Below are 21,901 nucleotides of genomic sequence, written 5' to 3' on the forward strand. Positions count from 1 at the left end.
ACGTTATTATACTATACAAATTACAATATAACCCAGGAACCCACTAAGTAATACTCGTACATTAGCCGGAATATCTTATATATAAAAATCTCGTGTCACAATGTTAGTTACGGTACTCCTCCGAAACGGCTTCACGGATTTTCACCAATTTTTATATGCATTTTTCATACCCCTAAGTGATAAGGGTTGTTCACCCTTAACATTTTTTTATTTATATGGCAACACAACGTCAGCTAATGTTATACATATATATTAAGTATTACATAGCCCTTGCAGCACTTTAAAGTTACACTAAGAATAAATAGTGACAAAATGAACACACTTTTAACAAATAAAACCTGTCCTGATTTTCTCGCTAAAAGAGGAGTTTCTCATTTGGTTACCAGAATTATAGACAGTAATAAAAATACGTGAATTGATGAATACTAGATCTTTATCTTCTGGTATTAATTTACGTCTCATTGTATTAAAAGCGCATTGGAAAATAAAAGTTATTTTGAAAACCAATACATCCACTTTTGTATACATAGCGTATATATGTACATATTAACTCTCCCACAAACCGTATTGTTAAACTGGTATTTAGTGGTGTTGTTGATATATCGCGCATCACATTAGGAGCCCTTCTCGAATACCGGTTTTGAATGCGGTGGAACCGCATCGCCGATCTTATCCGACGAAAACAAAACAACTGTCTTGTGCTTTTACCCCGCAACTCGATACTTGTACGAACTGTGTTAGTAATGCTAGGCGTTCATATTGTTGTTTGTAGAGATAAAGAAATAAAAAGTTATTTCGATGCGATAAGTCGGTCTTTACTTTTACATTTCGAAGAAAGTATAAAAGAAATAAAAACATTGAAATATGCTTATCTGAATTACCAGGATAATTTTTTTTTTATAAAAATTACAAGTACACAAGTTATACATATGTGCAAGTTGTTCGCAACAACTTTTTGCCAATAGATCACAGCTGCGTCACATAAGTGTGGTGACATTCCAGAAAAACTGTTCCATCCATCCAAACACAGTTCTACCACTGTTGAAGGATTACTTGTTAAACCAAAAACATTCAGTCTTATATTTAGGTTGCTGAGTGATAAACCCACAAGAACGCAATGAGTCTATTATCTTACATAATTTTGACATCGATATCTAATAAAAATAAATAGGTACAGCTAGAGAATCTCACACTCAAGTTGTATGCGTGTTGAATCAAAATTCATGAATTCTTTAATAACCCCGATTGTTCCTACGACAGTCACATCGACATTGATCCATGATCCAAATTGAATCAGTTCATGTACGGTTAAGTTTCAGTGGTAATTTACCCGACAGAGCCCGCCGTCGTGGCATTACGTCTGACAGCCAAGGTACGAGTGTATGAATAATTCAGATCGACGCCACCCTACGCCGACTCGTCCCGCAGGAGAAGAAAGAATTGCTAAACGGGCCGCGCGATTGTGTCTTTCTGTGTTTTCCCCCGCACCCGACAAATATATCCCTATGTATATTGCATACTCCACTTTATCTTCATGAAACCGTTTGCCTGATTCATTGGTGTCGTAGATTTACATTAGTGACTCATATCATACATTATTACCTGAGCGCTATGACATGGATCTCTTCAAGAGGGGTGCAAAAGAGTTATCCTCCAAAGCCGGCGATGCATTGGCGACTCCTCTGGTGTTGTAAATGTCCATAGGCGACGGTGACTACTTTCCACCAGGTAGCCAGTCGGCCTTATCATTAAATTAATTGATATGTTTTTTTGTCTTCCAGTTAATGTAGTGTTTCTGTAAAGTTACCGTTTACGTGTGTGTAATAATATCAATATGTATAGTATTTAAAATGAATAAGAAACGTAACTTTGAAATAATAAATGGTCATAACGATGAGGATCACAACTGCATAATATTGCTGTACACTATAATCCAACAGTACTTACACAGCTAATTTGATAGACAGGGAAGGTTAATTGAAGATAAGGTGAAAATGTTATGTATTACATTTTCACAATGTGTTGTTATAACTTGAAAATTTGCTAACTAGAGCTTCAGAGAAGTTCCTTTCATATGAATTGATTAAACTCTATAGCCGTTTTCTTTGCCAATTCTTATAAGCTTTTCTTGTTTCTGACTTACCTACTTCTGTTTTTGGAAATCGTCGTGGACGTTGTGAAAATCGATGCAATAAATTATCTCCAACATCATAAAAACACACGTGTCTCGGAAAAAAATTAAGTACCAAAAATTGCTCGGAGGTCTCAAGTTAACATTTATCGAGTGGTTTTACTCATGGCATGTATATTTGCGGATATGAACTCAAAATTAAATATTAAACACATTTTAAACGCTTTCACTTTACGATTACTCGAAATACTCGCGGACATAAATATTTCTGGCTATAATAATACCAAGACGAACCAACTTCGCCTCGTCATCTCTACGGGTGGTATATCATCGTTTATTTTGCTTCGAAACGTATTTAAGTTACATCTTCAGTCCTATTTTGGATTTCCATTAAGTAAATACAAAATTACTAAAGGATAAGTCACAATGCTACCCTTTAAGTTTTAATTTCTAAGTTAGTATCCTCTAGAAATTCATACGATATAAACCAAAATATTATTATCCCATGGAATTCTGGTTTCAGACTAATTGCAAAGCAATTATCTTTCGAACCAGTCCTTGAAACTGGTTTCGGATGAAAACAATGAGTTCCTCTTAGTAATTTTACTTCCTTTTTGTGTAGTGGAAAGAGCAAAGAGCTCTGGTTTTTACTGCTGTCTCTTATCTGTCCCAAATCTAAGGGCGCAAGTTCTATCTGATGTTAATCGCAGGATATGTTTCTAAGGTCTAGGTCCGGAACACCCCGTATTAATGTATGTGTACGTATGTATCTTCACAAGTCCAAACCCAGCAGCTCATCGCTAATACTTACAAAACAAGGTGGATGGTCGTATGAACATAAACAAATTTTGAAAAATTCTACAAATTTCAGAATTCTATTTCTTTAATGGCACAGTAATGGTAAAGTTATGGTCGATTGTGATTATTTTAAAAGCATATAGGAATATGCAAGAAAATACAATAAAAAATAATGTAACGGTCGTTTTCAAAAGTATATATTGCAAAGTTTCGCAGACACGGAGTCATTCAGTGGTGTTAAAGGCATTTAGAGGTGGAGGGTGTGCTTATCTGCGGGGCGAGGGTTAGCGGGGGCGGCTTTGTTCTCCAGCCAACATCTCGTACCACTTAGAAGATTGCTCGGCTTTGTCTTCGCGCTACACTTCTTTGTGTCTCCGGTCCCGTCTTCAATCTCGGCTAAGATTTCGTTACATTTCATTTCTAATAAGTTATTTCTATTCCGTTTGTAATAAGCTATTTGTTTTAATGTTTCGAGAATGCAAGCGTTTGTGCAATACATTCGCGATCAGGGAAGTTTTATTTCTCGTGGCTCATGTTAATCCGCAAAAAAATTAAGACTAATAATATTTCGTAGGAATAGTTACGACTATAGATCTTGACCTAACATTTAAATTATACGCCAAGCGATATAATTGTCATAAACAGGATTTTGTACTATTTCTTCCAATGCCGTAATACATGTCAGATGCATTGTTTATGTTTGAGGTTACGTACGCTTGTATCATAATACAAATAATACACAGGGTATTAATCATTCGAATGCATATTTGTAATTGCGACTACGTTGACATATTGAATCACGGTTTTAGTGCGATAAGGACACCGTGTACAAGTAGAGATGTTAAAAAATAATCGATTTTTTTAATCGATTATTATATTCTTATAGTCGATTTTTACAATAATATTAATCGTTTTTTTTTTATAAATCTATTATATAAATTACACCGGCACCGGCATGGCACCGTTTATATTTAATCAACTTACTTTACGTATGAACTTAATTCGAGATTTTTCATTACTTGCATACATACGAACTGTTTCCAATAATATCCAATTTATAAAAAAATAATATTACTGTAAAAATCGATTATAAGAAAATAATAATCGATTATTTTTTAACACCTCTATGTACAAGGCAAAGTCTTTACGCATGTAATCACCTCAAACGCGATGCACCGTCGTATGGGTAATTCATACGACACGTTTTAAAACCTACACAACTCCCCGGCACAGAGGCCGTGTTTAAATTGTTTTTGCCTTCAGCATGTTGTTATAACCTATTGTGTGCCAATGTTGAGCCAAACATTCAATGACCCAGTTTCTCCTTCACATTGTCACCGTTTTGTTTCCTTTTGTGAGTTTTTTTCGCAAATTTCGTACTTTTGCCGCAAATCGTTACGTTGCTTGACGTTTCGATTGCGTTCAAAGTTAATGCATAATGAGTAATTTTTGACGCGTTTACAAATCTTTCCGGAGCGTTACTAAATGTTTTTTGCGTTTACCGCATAGTGTAATGAGTTGAAACTGTTGATAAGCGAACTGAAAGACCTTTAGGTGGCTATATCTGGTGTTGCCCCGATGCAAAATATCTATGTAGGCCTGCAGATAGGGTTGTCATTTATCCGTCCTTAGCCAGACATATTCGGCTTTTTACAGTCGTATCCGGTCAAATATTTACATATCCGGCGTTTGTTAAGTTCTTAGACAAGTTGATAACGTCACTCACTCGCTCTCCGACCTGTTAAATAAAAAGCAAATAATTAAAAATATTTTTATATAATTAAAACAAGATGTGTCTAAAAAGATGTCAGGAAGGAGTGAATGGTTTTTCTGTTTTTGGGCCTGACAACCCTACCCTGGCAGGCGTGGCGGCGAAAGCAGCACTCCCTTGACACGCTACGGCGCGCGCGCATTGTAGTCAAGGCTCCGTCGCATGTGCCGGTCCGGCTTTATCTGACTGTATAGTTTCTGGACATATATATAAAGGTTCTGGACATATTTGAAGGTGGTAGAACCCTTTGTGGTTCGACTCCGGCGGCACCACCGCCACCTATTTCTACCTAATAACCGCAGTGTTAGGCGCTGCTGTGTTCCGGTTTGAAGGGTGTGGTAAGGGAGAGTATACTTTTCCGAGGCGTTCCAGCTTAGTCCTCAGGGGTAGCGGCGCATCTGTGGCCGACCTTAGGTAGGTATATCTATTCCTATCTGGGGTTGATTACCGATGTCCATGGGTGGCAGTAGCCACTTACCATCAGGTGGACTGCATGCTCGTCTGCTACTCCTATATTATAAAAAAAAAACCGAAGGAGACCCCTTTAGAAGAAGGAAAGGAAGGAGAGTCCTTTAGCGTACTTGAACTTCTGTCACCAACCCCTGAGCTGTACCTTTTAACGCTGTATTTGTACAAAACACTTCTACTTATACCTAAGCCTTATGCGGCATCCTTGTTACCAATTCTGCCCAACACTGCCCTACTTCTAAACTGGAGAAATAATTTGTAGCAAAGACGCCGCTGTACTCAAACCACAGAGATTAATTGCAACTTAGTCCCCATGGACATCTGCAATTAATCTTAACATTCATTCATTCAGTCTGTTTTCAGTTCCTAAATTGGAGAATTCGAATTTAATTTTATACTAATTTTAAGCTGACGTATCACACATGTAAGTTTTTTCTTGACGAAACCCTCTTCAATGAAATGATGGTTAGTTCGTAGTAGGCCCAACACACGTAACTTAAAAAAAAATCAGTAGTGACTAAAATTCGAATTTTATATCCAAGTAAAGCTAAATTCTAACTACTATTCCAATACTTAGTAGATTTACGGCAAGCCTATTAACCAAGCAGCCTAGACACAAGCGCCGACCATTACTCATACATCATGCTCGTACATAACTGCCCTAATCGATACGCTCGATCTCCCGCGCTCTGATCCAACACAATGCCTCGGGCATTCATCATAATTTATGTATATAAAGTAAATTGTCTGTGTTGTAAGTACGAAATAACAACCAATATCCCTATTACATAAATATCAATATAGCAATATGACGTTTTGTACATTAACAACATTTTGGGTTTTATCTTCAAATGAAGCGTTTTTATTCGACATTCATTTACGCATGTTTGGTCCCATGATCCCACCCAACACAGGCTACTTTTTAACTTAAAAATAACTAGATTTAGACTAGGAAGATTATGTACCTTGTTGCTTCAATACCGTTTAACACTCAACGAATGTTAAAAGAGGCACATATTAATGACCAACTTAATCTAAATGATCTTAACAACTGCTATCTTTTGACAAGAACCGGATCTAGCGGCTTAACGTGCTCTCCGAAACATGGAAGTACGCATTAGGTGATAGCCACTACCGGTCACCCATCTAACTCCTATATTGCTTTACATTGGAGGTGGATTACACTACGCAAGTTGCAAGAAGTGGTAGAACACTTTGTGGTTCGACTCCGGCGGCACCACCGCCACACCTATTTCTACCTAATATAAAGTGCCAGCTTAGTCCTCAGGGGTAGCGGCGCATTTGTGGCCGACCTCAGGTAGGAATATCTAATCCTATCTGGGGTTGATTACAGATGTCCATGGGCGGCAGTAGCCACTTACCATCAGGTGGACTGCATGATCGTCTGCTACTCCTATATTAAAAAAAAGTTGCAAGCCTAAGGATTCTTTCCTGTATAAAAATCCAAAAAAATAATATGCGCGTAAAGCTGCGTAGGATTGCTGGGAATTCGTCATACATACCAGCTCTAATCGATACGGTCGATCTCCCGCACTATGATCCAACAATGCCCGGAGCGTTAATAATAATCGCGATCGCATGTTGTTGACATTCGATATTTATTTTACTGCATTTACGTCGCACATAACGTCAACTGTGCTTCTAGATGTCACGTGTTAGATAACTAACTGCGCCGTGATGTAATCAAACGGTTAACTAAGTGTAAGTGGTAATCGATATTGGCGACTTTATCCACAGTTTAATGTTCGAAACTTTGATAAGTAAAATAGAAAGATACTTCACCGCCTTAAGATTGAAGCCACAAAAAGATGATTTTATCATTTATTGTTTGAGTTATTGACAAATAAAAAACATTTTAAAGAAAATTAACGTATAAATAACTATAATAATATAACGTAATTTACGTTATTAAATAAATATTTCAAAAATTTTTGGGACATTTTAGAACGGAGACGTGGCAACACTTTACGCAATAATTACAATTTTCAAAAACCAGTTATTTTTGAATTTGATCTTTGAATTGGAGAAAAATTGAAAAAGTCTCTTCAAAAGAGGTGCAAAAAGAGCTCTCCTTCAAAGCCGGCGATGCATTGGCGACTCCTCTAGTGTTGCAAATGTCCATAGGTGACGTTTACTTCTTTACGTCTGGGAGCACGTCTGCTTTATCGTTAGGTTCAAATATTAAGAAAAAACAAGGTTGCTTTAATGTTATCTACTCGTAGGTATGTAGTGCTATGTAGGTATGCATATTTTTTATACAGTTGAAACAGAAACGGACTTCCAGTCCACCTTATATTTAAGCGGTTACCGCATGAATATTAACAAACGCCAAATAAGGTTTTAGGAGGTTTGAGGAATGTATGTCCTTGGTCTTAATCTTAGATCTTGCGTTTCAAACATATTTTATGGTTACAAACTTAATTTTGTTAAAATAAATGTAGCACACAATATCAAGTGTCCGTTTATAAAGTGATAATAATATAAATAGCAAGCGGTTACATATATATCAATAATAAACTAATGGAGATACTCACAAAGTCCCACTTCCCAGTGTCATTTCAATGTTTCGTATCAACGATTTAGCATCTGCCACAAGGAGATAAACATAACCCCAAAAAAATCTTAATTCATCATTTAAATGTATGTCTGATCAGGGAATAAATCACATAGACGCTTCTCGCACGCGAGTCGGAAGAGATTATTTACACTTATTGAATGTCAAAAAGTTAGACCTTACATAGTTCGCTTTTGGTTTGAAAATAAGCTAAATAAGCAGGCTTAACGGTAAGTCAGCAACATTAAGGCGAGCCGCAGCCGGTGCATCCTTGACATGGACGCCGCGATACCGCACGCGCACACGTCACTCTTATGTAATCCTCACCCACTGCAGCGGCTAGGGTTGCTAGCTGGCGGGTTTAATAGGGTTGTTAGCTGATGGCAAATTATTTGTACCTTGATTTTATAGTCGAAGAAAATGTCTTGAGAAATGTGTGGAAACAGAATCGATACAGTCTTGACTAGCATGATGCACTAAAATTTCTTATTATTAGAGGAGAGGTGTACAGAGGATAGTAGTACAAAAGGAGTAATGATGGTAAATGGATGGAAAAAACAAGAAACCGTTTAGGATTACTGTAGAATGTAAAAGTGTAAATAATCTTAAAGTGTATTTTGATGTACAATTCTCACGAACTAGAGACGAATGACTAATTAATAGTAAGATTTAAGATATTGCAATTTTCATAAATTGCACATCCATCACTATTGCAATACCCATCGACACCATCGCCCACAGGTTTAATTCCAAATAATGTTATTACATAAGTATATGTAATTACCTATGTATCCTTTGTTTAGAATAGGGAGAATTTAATAATAGTCAGTATTGAGCGAAATATATTTATGTACACGTGAAATCAATCTTTGTCAATGTGTTCGAGTCTTCATAGATATAAGTTTTAGAAACTAAAATTACATTTCATATACAGACAGAGTTTAACTAAATGTGTTGTTCGTAATTTGTTACTGAAGGAATATGAACCAGTCGTTCTATCCTTGACACAAATTCGGCGATTCACGCTCCCTTTACTCCATACCCACGTCTTTAGGGACCAAAAAGATGTAAATATCTTCCAAATTCCTCTCATTTTCAATTTTTACTTGGTTCCATTTTGTAATAAAGTCTACCTACATCTTCACACTTCATCCAATGACAGCTCTATTCACTGACTGTAATGTAATAACAAATATTTTACGACTGAATAAATAAAAATAAACACTCATTATTTGCAAACATTGTATTGATATGATGTTATGACGTAGCTTTTGTCTACTGTGATTTCAACTTAGAATGAGTACACGCGAAATAGTAATAAAAATGATTGATAGACTACTTTCGATAGTAAAATGAGAATGAAAAGTTACATTATAAAAGTTGTAACCGTTGTAAGCAATCGAAGATTATTAGAAAGTAAATGTAGTTTGTCTTGAAATCATTTGTATTGTACGACAGCTCATAAGGAGTTAGACCCTTAGGCTAAGAAATCAGTGTCTATTTAATTTATCTTAATTAATGACAATGCAAAAAATGCCTTCTTTTATATGATTCGCCTATTACATCAAATCAACAAAAAATAGTAGTATACTTTTTTTTTAATATTTGAATTAACCAGTAACTTCGCGCCCATTTTTTTACTGACTAATCCTAATAACACGTTATAAAAGGTTAAGCTTCTGAACGTTGATTAAATTTAATACAGATTAGCCTTTCAATTATGACTTCATGGACCCACCAGATTCGCGGAACTATATCTTACTCAAGCTATGAGTTCATAGGAGCACTTAATTCATGGAACATGCATACGTAACGGAAAATCCCTGTTACAATTTTTTTAAATGCTTAAAACTACACCTATTGCCATTCAGAAACTGTGCTTTATCAAATGATCGTTTCCTTTTTATTTCCTGCTTGTAGTGTATAATAATGTGGTGTTAAATGTTATGTTCTAACTTAGTCCTCAAGAATGGCAAGATGTTTATTGCCCGTTTTACTGATAGCTGCACTTATGACCAAGGGTGCCTTAAAGTTCCCACCAGAGATGTGCGAGATAGCTAAGTTATGTAATATGTGTCCAGACTCCAGCAGTAGTATTGCTTGAATTATATTCAGTGAAATTTCATTCAAAGAAATGTAGAAGTGCGAATTTTATGAATGAAGTCCCTATATCTCCCTATCTTGGAAAAGAGCTAATTATTTCGGACGGATAAACAATTTTCGCAAACGTAACCAACACCCGCCGCGATGTTATACTAGGTAAATGTTTTTGTACTACCCTTTATTGAAATTTTTGTGTTCACCGCCGTTAATGGTTCAATAAAAAGTGAATAAATAAATAAATAGCGTCGGTTCAGGGCCAGGGAAACTGTAAAGTGGGTTTTTCCTTGACACAAGGCCCTGTTGCAACGCGGCAACTGACACAAGGTTGCCGTGACACGCCCTAGCGATTATTTAATTGTTATTGAAACCAGAGACAGTCGTGATGTCGAGGCCTGTAAATGACGATTCGAGATTTTATCCGCGAATTAAAGATTTACCTATTTCCGTCAATCATTAACGTCCGCTTGCATCACGGCGCGTTGCGATGTAACAAGATCCTTGATATTTAATTAAAGTAATTACTGGCAATTATTTAACAAAAAATACCCACTTCAATGTTACAAAAATCACTTCAACTCTAATCTGATTCTCAAACCCATTATCAGATATTCGCGTAGTTTTCTTAGAACCAACCTACGGATTGTGCCCACGTTGATAAAAAAGAATGATCGAAACGACCTATTAATCCTCCAGATAGGTTATTTAGATTAAAAACCATATCGTTTTTATAGAAATAAAACTTTAATTGACCACTTAAAACACCTTTTGAAAGGTACTAGAACTAGTATAGTTCGACCGGGGAGGTACCGCCGCCACACCTATTTCTAACGTGAAGCGATTTTTGCGTTTCGGTGGAAAGATTTGGAGGCATCTATCTCAATCCCCAGGAGTTGTCTATACAGAGTTGGTTACAGATGGGGGGCAGTAACCACCTACCATGCTCGTTTACTACTTAAATCGTATAAAAAGCGAAATATTTTTGACGTTTATTAAAAAGCAAATAGTAAATCTGACGGCATACGTTTCATGCGTAGTTTCTAATTTATATCACACGAACTGTTGTAGGTACATACTATGGTACAATAGTATATTACTTACCTATACTATTTTACTAACTAGCCATGTAAACTCGTTATACATTCATACGTCTTATCGCCTAACAAGTTCTCATGCATATATAAATAACAAATATTTAAGCAACGATAAGTTAACTACACCAACTAAGCTTATCTTTCGCGAAAGAGATTACAAACTTCGACTATCAATTTTGACGAAGTTCCCCGAGTTCAAAATTTAACGATAAAGGAGTTCAGTGAGTCGTTGGAGCTCTCAATATTTAATATACGTTTCCGTAATATTTGTATATCTAAGTATCTTTTATCTGTAGTCAGTATAATTAATTAAATGGTCTTAATTGAAAATCTTTTTGTACATAGAAATACTTCCGACAAGCAGTGGAACTCGAGAAATCTGAGGTTGAAATCCCATATTTTTTAGTTATGTGCGAATTAAAAATTAATTAAACGATGAAAAAAGCATCTTCAGAAAACCTACCTAATGAGTATACTTAAAACCATTCTCAAGGTTGTGTGTGAACTTACCAATCTGCACTTGGCCAGCGCGTTGGACTAAATCCTTTTCACTCGGAAAATCCACCATCATAGTATCTTGAAGGCTTAATTTAACTATGGAATTAACGTAACATAGTTATGAAGCAGCAAATGGTACCTACTTCTTTATAATAGAAGTGTTTGGGCTATTGTTTATAAGGTGCGTTGCACTGGATTAAGTAATTTGTCCTCGAACGTACTTGCATATATACAGGCACTTAAAAATTTCGTCAGTAACTCACAGAAACACGACTTTTGCATGTCTTTAACCGACTTCGAAAAGAATTTCAGATTTAATTGAGCTCACATGTACAAGATATAGTGCAGGCACCACTTAGCAGATGACTGGAAATAACAATTGAATCAATCAATCTATTATAAGATTTTTTTTGTAGTGTCGAAGTAGCAGACGAGCATGCAGTCCATCTAATGGTAAGAGGCTACAGCCGCCCATGGACATCTGTAATAATACATATAAGATTCCTGCATGGGATCGGCCGCAGGTGCGCCGCTACCCTAAGGAGTTAGCTGGTATACCTCGGTGAAGTATGTGTTTCCTACCACATCCTTCAGATCAGAATACAGCAGCGCTTAACCCTGCTGTTATTAAGCAGAATAGGGTTCTACCAACTTCTTTCCTATGTTATTTATAGACAATAAAACAAGTTAACGCACTTTTAATATAAAACCCTACAGGTTGGGGTAATGACCTGTAAAATGTAATGGATATGTATACGTGAAACAAGTCGAAGAAAGGTCGACCGACTGTTCGATGCTCCCTGTTATAATATCGATTATATTTGTGAACGTTTGTATGAATGAATACCTATTATTAGATTTTACTTAGTATTGACCATTGATAACTCAGTGAACTGTCACTTGAAGCTCTAAATCTAATTTTGAAAAGGGACACATGACTAGCGATATAACTATAATGATACTTGATTTTTAACCAAGGAGATCAAATAAATGCAGAGCGGACATTGGGAAGATTTTATAAACTCTTAGATGACACTCATCTTTGTGTCTTCCTAAGTAGGTACTTTAAAATACCTAGCATGTATGTCTAACATGATTTTCTTTCGTACGGGCGATCCTAAACCAACAGGATTTTGTTATCTGTTTGTTCGAGCATGATGAAAATAGAAACTTTTAATTTAGTTCTTGATGTTTGGACAGATTAAAAAGCTCTATTACATAACAGAATCAAAATTATTTAGGTAATTTCGTAAATACGCTAGCGTGTGGTAACTGTAACTGTAAACTATTCCAACCCTAACGTAAAAAGTCGAAATAAACACAACGACGCAGTGATACTGTATTTATTACTCGTGCTAAAATTCAATTTTGTAGCGCGCAACGAATCATATTTAATTTTGTTATATTGCGCTACTGTACCCTATAAGGCTCGCCCGGCCTCGCATTTCCCCGAGAAGTGTCTCTCGCGAGGCAGCCGCTTTCTCCGTCCATTTCGGATAATGTGAAATGTTAATGCGACACAACTTAAACCTTTTGCACTTGTACCTATTGACATTAAACCTTTCCACACGAATATATGGTAACAATAAAAATGCCCTGTTAAAACGACTCTCCAAAAAGCGCACAACAGAACACTGATATAAAATTCTGCACTTGTTTTGACATTTTATTATTCGTTTTAAAAGTAAAAAATGGTTTCATTGGTGTTTCGAGCGCCCTCGTTTCTAAATTTCCATATTCAAACATGCCAGTACTTTTACTCGTTTTTGTTTTAATTCTTTGTCCCACATTTTCTATTCTTTTGATAAGAGTTAATTTATAATGCTAACAGCTATGAAATAAAAACTAATACGTAATGAAGGGGAAAACTTAAATATAATTAATTATAAACAGAAAGAATGTATTAGCTGAAGTAGTTTAGTTAAATGTCTTACTACTTCAGGGGGCTATGAAAGAAAAAGTTAAGTATTTGCATGTACGTTTCCACACTTGTACTTTAAAACTGAATATAGCTACACTATATAGCCTCATTTTAACTTAACAGTTATTTTTGTTTTCAAATACAAAACGCAATTGCATCAAAGCTAACTTATATGATTAGACGCTTGATTTGACGTCTGTTCTGTACTTGTCAATTTGCGTGAAAAGTTGACATAAGCAATTTGTTCAATTACCATATCCGCATCTACACCTGTCCGTATGGATAAGTCCAATGGTCATCATAGTCATCATAATCATAGTTAATGCGCTATGACTGGTTAAATGCCCTGGTTGTGAAATGCCATATTATAGTTTAAGTACTCCCAGCACATTTAATTCCACTAACAATACATTGATGACTATTAAAACATAGACTGATTGAATTGAATTGAAAATTGATAGACTATAAACTCAGAGTGAGTTAACGAATTTAATTGTTTACTTGAACTTAAAACTTGATTATTAGCGATTGAGAGTGAAATAAAGAGAAACACTGTATTTTTACAAAACAGAATTTTGTTTGCCCTATCATCATCATCATCATCATCATCATCAACAACCCATTACTGTCCCACTGCTGGGCACGGGTCTGGTCTCATAATGAAAAGGATTAGGCCATAGTCCACCGCGCTGGCCAAGTGCGTATTGGTGGACTTCACATACCTTTGAGTTTTTTTTTTTTATAAATCTCAGGTATGCAGGTTTAATGATGTTCTGACCCGTGCCCTACTGTTCTCACCCGAGTATGCTCACTCTATTCTTATAATTACTCTGAGCTCCGATGATTTAGAACTAAGCGCCGGTTGGCACGCAACGCGCCGATCTCGCCGCTCGACTGACACCTGTTCTCGGTAACTGGTTAATAGCTGTAAGACTAACCGATCGGATGTACAAAGTCTCTTGCCTACCAGGAAGTGTTTGAATGCGTTTTATCGATTTCTAAGAACAAGCGTTGTACAACTTTATATATTGGCAGGATAGGTTACATGACTGAAGGTAACAGGAATGCGAACTAGTATTGGTCGTAAGTGGTTTTAAATTATGGTTAATAATTATAATACATTTAGCTTAATTATTGATTTCTTATTCACAAATTATTGAAAAATTATCGATTTATTTTAAGGGATACATAAAAATAGGATATCCAGCAAGCATAAATATACTAAAGTTCAGTCTGCTGTTCAAATAGTTTCGGTTTTTCAATATTTCTATGGTATGCAAAATTGGATAGACTTCTTACACGTTAGTGTTATACCTAAGTAGGCACACTAAAATTATATTTAGTCGTGAATATTAACGAAATAGAATCCACTTGTGTTCCCAAAATTTAATGAATGTATCTTTTATTCCAATACACACGGATAAGTAAGATGTACGTACTACGTACACATCGATTTGCATGAACACATACGCACAGCTTCGTGCAAGGAACGTAGTTAAACATTTTATATACATAATAATGCATATCACGTAGCTTAATTCCATTTACGATAAGCGGCCATGAATATATTAAGCGATATTTACATATACAGACTTCGTTAGGGGTTTCCAGCATAATGATTATAATCCTCCGATACAAGTTAAACTATCTGCGTTCGAAAACGCTCACAAATCCGACCCGTGTCGAGCTTAAGTTGCTGCTTCGTGTGATTCGAATCAATACGATCCCCAATCGAATATTTAAATGTCCTTTGATGTCGACCTACCTTGATGATCATTTTCGTACTAAACTCAAATTATATTTAGATTACTGGTATATATTTCGTCTTTGTATCTCGCAGTTGTAATGTCACGCCCTGTGACGCTCTGCGTACCACCAACGAAGTTCTACCACCTGCGACTAAGTTTCACTTTCTTTTTTGACTCCGAAAACACGGCGGCCATACTTATTTCTATCTTATTAGAGTGGTTATAGCGAGTTATCAAGGCATTTATCTTTAATCATCAATGGTACGAATACCAACGAATCCATCGCCCACCACCAATAGAACTCTCATCCTATCTGTGGTTGATTATACATGTACTTGGGCGTCAGTGGCCACTCACCGTCAGGTTGATTAAATTTTCTACCTCTTAAATTTAAATAATACCTACTGCTGTCGATGACTCCTTTCTCACTGCATTATTCAAACCTATACCTACTGCCGATCATCAATGATAAACTCGAATAGAGCTATTATGCATCACTTACGCAGTATTTGGCGGTAATACTAATTCCATTTCGGTAACAGGTCTCCGTTAGATAGCAAATGCGATGCAATTAGATTGCAAATCACAGATAGCAATGTCTATATGCACATTATGCCCGCCGTATCGCAACCCATATTACAACGTATTAATGTTACAACTGTTAATTTTACTGACTGAATGTCAAGAATGAGTGGCCAGATATGCATCTCAGCTTCGGTCAGTTCTAAGACTAATGTATGACAAATGACTAACGGAATGCAATCGGTATTACGCTTACAGTGGAACTAATCGTCCGTCATAAAAATCTACTGTAAGCACATTCTCGAAGAAATTCGATATTAAAATAATATATAACGTTTATACTGGCCATTGAATAATACCGGCATGACCAACGATCGAAATGTCTATCAATATTCTTTCCGCTAGAGAAATCAATTACCGCGGTAAAACTGACTGTGAACTAACTATCTAATCAATGTCTCATTCAATCGGCTTGCCTCATTCACCAATTACCGATGAATTATATAAAAGTACCAAATCAAAACTGTTATCTAAGCATTTACCGCAAAATAAGTAGGTGAATATCTTAAAAGTTGTTTTAATGATAATTTAAAATTAATCTGCCAACGAAACTTAATTGAAAAGAGTTTTAAATGTTTGAGTGGTCGATATAAAAAATCGTTTCGCTTTTAAAGTCAAGCCGGAAAAAACAAATCATAAATATACCGATGTGTTGTGATCCAATTAATAATTAATCCTCCCTCCGCGCTCGCCCGACGTCCAATTCAGTTTTGGGACGTTTCAATTTCGTTTGTAAGCGTTGTTTTTATACGAATAAAATAATAAAATATCCGCCGGCTTTTTAGGATTCCGCAGTTCGAAAGAAAAAAACTCGAACCGTTGTATCCCGGTGCAGTTCAGTTTACTGTTGTTTCTTTTCTTTTTCTAGTCTAGACACTGTTATTTCGAGTACGAATATTTGGTACCCATTTTCCATCTGTTTTTAAATTAATTCAATAGTATGAAACCCCTTATTTAACTAGCAAAGTTACTGACATTTAGCGAATTTTAAGTAGCATATCATTTGCTACTTAAAATTCGCTAATGAGAAAGTTATCACAAAACAGATATAGGAAGAAATACCAAAATCATTCCTTCGAAATCAGTATGTTTTGTGAAGTTAACATTGACACCTATGTAATAACTGATATGAAAACTTCTTGCCGCGAGTTCTACACGTATTTGCCAGTATTTTTTATAAAGCCACTTACCAGCTAATGTTGCCCTTATTAATAGTAATGAAGGTTAGTTTTTACAACAATACAGCATATTTTTTATCTTACCCATAGCATGATTTAGCTGGCTACTCGAGGCATGTAATTTATTTATCGGCGGGCGCACGTCGGCCAGTAAGTCAGTCGATAAGCTTAAGCCAACTAAATATGGGCTGAGCGTAGGCTTGCAAAACTTCACAATGATAATACAGGACTTTGCTAAGAAGCACGAAAACCAGCCAATGTATAAAGAATCGGAAAAAAATGCAAAAAGAACGACCGTACTCATATTTGAAAGCTGAACTATGCGGTGAAAATTTAGATCACATGACTAATAAGTTTTAACAAAATTCCCACTGTCTATGTTTACTGCGCGGATCTCGATACTCTCATGCACACATAGGCAATAAAAAGGCATGAGAGGAGACAACACGCTTTTCCTTATGTGAGGATTTCTTAGATTCAATTTCGACCACAATCCCCTTACACAACTTCTTTCCATTATTACGAAATAGCTCCTATGAAACGGAATGTCCTACCTTTAGCGGAGCGTTTAGAAGCCCTAGCCGAGCGCTACCCTGGAGCTCGGGTACACCGGGCTTAGTATTATTACGGATTATTACAACCGGATTTACATGCTAAAGCTTACGTATATGAATATGGGTTAACAAACTTTAACACGGTGTTCTAAAAGGATAAATCCTTTAATAGTCTTAGGGTGTGTCCACATAATATAATTTTTGTGTTCTTATAGATAAAGTTCTAGAAATCCATGGAGATATCTTTAATTGACACAAGAACTGAAACCGTCCGTTGGTACCTCTGAGGAATAAGTGAGAATTCTTCCTGTATGTATCTCCATCCCTTCCTTACACAACCTTATTCTTTATTAATTCTGTTCATGTTAGACGTGTGCTATTATTAAAACCCGTAAACAAATTATGCTACGCTCTTTATAATATACATACCTACTCATTACGTATTATATAGAATTTTCCGAATATTGAAGACTGATAAATTTTCCTTAGTACATTCTTTTAATTCCATTATAGTACAACGAAAAAATCTATAAATGTGTTACGATCCATTAAAGATACCATTAATGTAATTACCTCCAAACGTAGGTAGGTATATGATATACTTTTTATTTCCAACAATAATAACATTGTTAACATTAACATTAATTACGTTAATAGTAGAGCAAAGCACTTAACATGTGAATAATCATGAAAGAACATTATTCACTGAATATCAATTTAATTAAAAGTTTCATACGTCGTACGATAATTAAATATCGAAAATCAGAATAAAACGTGCATTGTGAATGTAACTGAACAATAACAACTAACCCTTTATGGATGGCAACATGTGCATCGATCATCGCAATACGAGGGCACGTAGCGGGTTGCAAAAGGAGAGAGGAATTTCACCGCGAGCCAATCACTCTCGTGAACGGAGTGAGGATGGGATGTAATATTTACAATGGCGTGTACCGAACGTACGTCATTTGTCTAGTTCATTGTTCGAGCGCGCTGGCACACGCTAATGTAGTCGGCCTAGCAACGCTCGCCGGTTCCATTCACCTCTCACCGAGCGTGAACGGTTATGTTCAACACAACCGCGCCCGATCTTACGCTTGACAATTTTTAACATATTATCCTCCCGAAAACGACTTCCTCGCTAAATTCTCAAACCCTTTTCAACGAAACCTGGCGACGCCGCGCATGAATACCGGATGGAAATAGACCATTACGGCAAACTGCAAATGGAGATCCGGATGAAATTTACTGTTCGGTTTAGTGGCGTGGAAAACATCTGCAATAGTGATAAGTTCCACAGAATAACGTAAATACGTAGCCGCGTACACTGTCGGCCTGTCACGTGTCTCGTGTCGGTTTGTTTACCGACGGCCATGTGAACTCGACAGATTATCTCCCAATATCGGTCGTGTATTAAACAAACCGCCGTTCACTTATTTGAAAATATTACCGTAATGAATATTTATTTAAACATTATCTTATTAGAGTTATATAAGTAGCTGCTAAACTGAGCAAATATTTCACGGTTCGGGTATTCGACTTCTAGATGTAGTAAAACCGGTGAAGAAGTTCGTTTGGTCGGAGGTGACGTGACGGGAGGGGACGCATTCACTGCCTTTCACTTCCCGCTTTTGTCATGCAGCCACTCTAGGCGACGGAAAGGCAGACGGCCTTGTAACTTGCGCGCCTTCTATACGTCCCTTCCCATCCTACATAGTGTATAAAGTACCACCGTCGATGACATCATACGCAATTGTAGTCACCACCAGATAAATTAGGCAAAACCGAACTCGACGTTCGGGCTTTGTTTATACGTAGAAGACACGCTGCCGCCACGACGGGAAGCCGTTGATGCCTCGCACAATTAAAGATTAGCCGTGCAATTACATGATATCATACTAGAGGAAAAAACAAACAAACACGGTCATGTAATATTCGCATGTGTTGTTGGAGCGAGGCTCCAGGGCCATGCTAACCTTGGCTTTTGAGCGGCGACTTTCACGGTTAGACGGCCGCTGGTTACATAAGATGCGCGTTGGATCCGCCGACGCCCGCACCGGCGTCTGCTATGATGACATCGTGACCACTCACAAACCACTCGAGAACCAGTTTCTTTGATACCAACAATACAATTAAGTAACGAAGCTGTACCACTTAGAATTGATTGTAGAATTTAGTGCTCTTCCTACTTACAACGTATATTTTTAACTTTGAACGGCCTTCTTATTTTATAGCATACTTAAGTTTATTATGTAGTAGCGATGTGGATTCACGAGGAATTTGGCAATTGACATAGGGGAAGTAGCAAAGTCCTAATTGGAGTTTGGGCGTAATTAAAATTATTATGAGTACTAACGATGATTAACTGTGTATAATCAAATACTTGTTAACCAAAGTATTTAAGTTAATTAAATGTATGGAAGTTGATTTACTAGTTATTTAAAAAATATTGTAATATATGCTCTATTGTATAGCGTAGGTATAATAGCAAAAGTGCCACGGAGCTTCTGATGCAGTGAACGTGGCACACGTAGCGTTCTATATTGGTTACTCTTGAGGCCCGAAAGACCTATTGGTTAAAAGTATATACCCACGTCCCCTGCATATCCGGTCACCCCGTTTAGAAAATTAATTTAGATATCCAATAATTGCGTGGCTGTTACCCATACTTGGAGCTATGTATGAGGGAGTTTAATTAAGCTTTATGTATGGGCAAATTACTTAATCCGCACCATATTTAGATATTTTAGCTAATAAGGTCATGTATAAAAATGTAGGTCCGAGTACTTAAATACTAATGCAAAGGTTGTCGATACTCATGCTATGCGGTAGATTATAAACATGCAAACGGATTTAGATGAATTCCATTTAGTTTACTAGTAAACGATTTATACCTAATTGATGTGATTACAAAAAAAAACATTTTTTTCTAAAAAAATAGATGTCTCAATAGTTGACATCGATTTGTTTCTCTTAATGTCCTCGCTACATTTAACGCTATTCTACTCGGTCTATTCAATAGACTAATAGACAACATCTTCAATGGTCGCAAGCCGACCCGCGTGGCGGAGCGCACAGGGTTCTGGTTTCGACTCCCGGCCAGACAGTTAACTCAAGGACGTGATTGGGTCTTTGTGTCTGTCTATGGCAGCCACGACAGAGAAATCTAGTGTGGGGCTGTGAGTGTAGATAACGTTTGTATTATTGTTTACTATACAATGTACCCACACCACTAACATAGCCTATGCCTAATTGGATGCTCAAGTCCTAGAGTAACCTAGTGAGAGGCTGTGATTGTAGGAAGCGTATTATTGTTTACCCTACAATGTACCCACACCACTAACATCGCATTCTTCGTATTGGATGTTCTAGTCTTAATCGCGATATGTAATGTTCCAGGTACAAGAGCGGGGTGCGCTCAGTGAGGGGCGGGGGCGGCGGCGGCGGCGGCGCGGAGGAGGCGCGGCGCGGCGGCCTCAAGGCGCTGCCGAAGCGCGCCCGCACTCGCTGCAGGGGCATGAACATGGGGCAAAAGGTACTACTATTTTCCTAATTATGCCACTATTACTAATATACTAATTATACTATACCATTTTTTCTTGCATTACAAAAACATAGGCATTAGGCATACTTAACATTACTTGGGATTTACGTTGTTGATCCTCTGGAGGTCTTCTTGGTCACATTATTGATTTTTTATGGGAAACAAAAGCTGTATAAAAATGTAGTCGAATTGAATATCTGCTGCAATTTATTTTTGAAGTGTCAAAAACTAAATTATAACCGATTAAAATTTATTTTTTGTTTTCAATTTTTCCCATAATAAACAGTAGCTGCCCATAATTTCATGTCGCGATTGATTGATAGTCACTGACATGTATGGATAAGTGCCAAAAAAGAAATCGACACAATTTGCATCCAATATCCGCCACCTACCAGAAAGGACAACAACGTCTTTAGGGTCAGTTAAAAAAATATTACATACTTAAATGTAATGACGATAGTGGCAAACGAACATGCAGTAGTACATAAGTAACCACTGCTGTCAGAAGACATCTGTTATCAATCCCAAATACAATTAAAATACCTACCTGAGATAGCTACCCGAGGAATTATTTGTTACGCGTCATAAAGGCACAGTATAAGGATATACAGTATTTTATCTTCATACAAACGCACGAAACGCAAGCCACGCCTACTCGCCTCGGGCCGGTACTAACTCGGTACACGAACATTCGTGAATGTGCCACGGTGACGAGCGGGTGATGTGACGGTTTTGTAAGATATTTTGTTGTTTCAAGAATAATATGGCGAAGAAAAGTTATAGATTATATTGTGTTGTTTTTGGTTGCTTCAATTCGTCAATAACACATCCAGATATAACATTTTTTAAACTGCCTGGAAACTCCGAAAGGTAAAACAATTACAATGATTTTTATGTTAATACTAGATACTTAATCTACTAGGTACTACTACTACTAAA

The 21,901-nt window shown here is 36.8% G+C and overlaps 1 protein-coding gene across 10 annotated transcripts in view; it reads left to right on the plus strand.

Moving 5' to 3' along the window:
- The window catches only part of gus (splA/ryanodine receptor domain and SOCS box containing gustavus), a 105,990-nt gene that overhangs the window by 75,359 nt on the left and 8,730 nt on the right, over nucleotides 1–21,901 (plus strand). For all 10 annotated transcript variants that reach the window (XM_073088454.1, XM_073088453.1, XM_073088455.1 and 7 more), the window contains one exon: nucleotides 20,818–20,953. In XM_073088454.1, coding sequence (XP_072944555.1) covers nucleotides 20,818–20,953 — 136 coding nt within the window. The remainder of the gene's footprint in view (nucleotides 1–20,817; nucleotides 20,954–21,901) is intronic.

This window comes from Epargyreus clarus, unplaced genomic scaffold, assembly GCF_041222505.1.
Source record: "Epargyreus clarus isolate Ecla_fem2 unplaced genomic scaffold, WU_Ecla_fem_2.2 ptg000027l, whole genome shotgun sequence".
Classification (NCBI taxonomy): domain Eukaryota; kingdom Metazoa; phylum Arthropoda; class Insecta; order Lepidoptera; family Hesperiidae; genus Epargyreus; species Epargyreus clarus.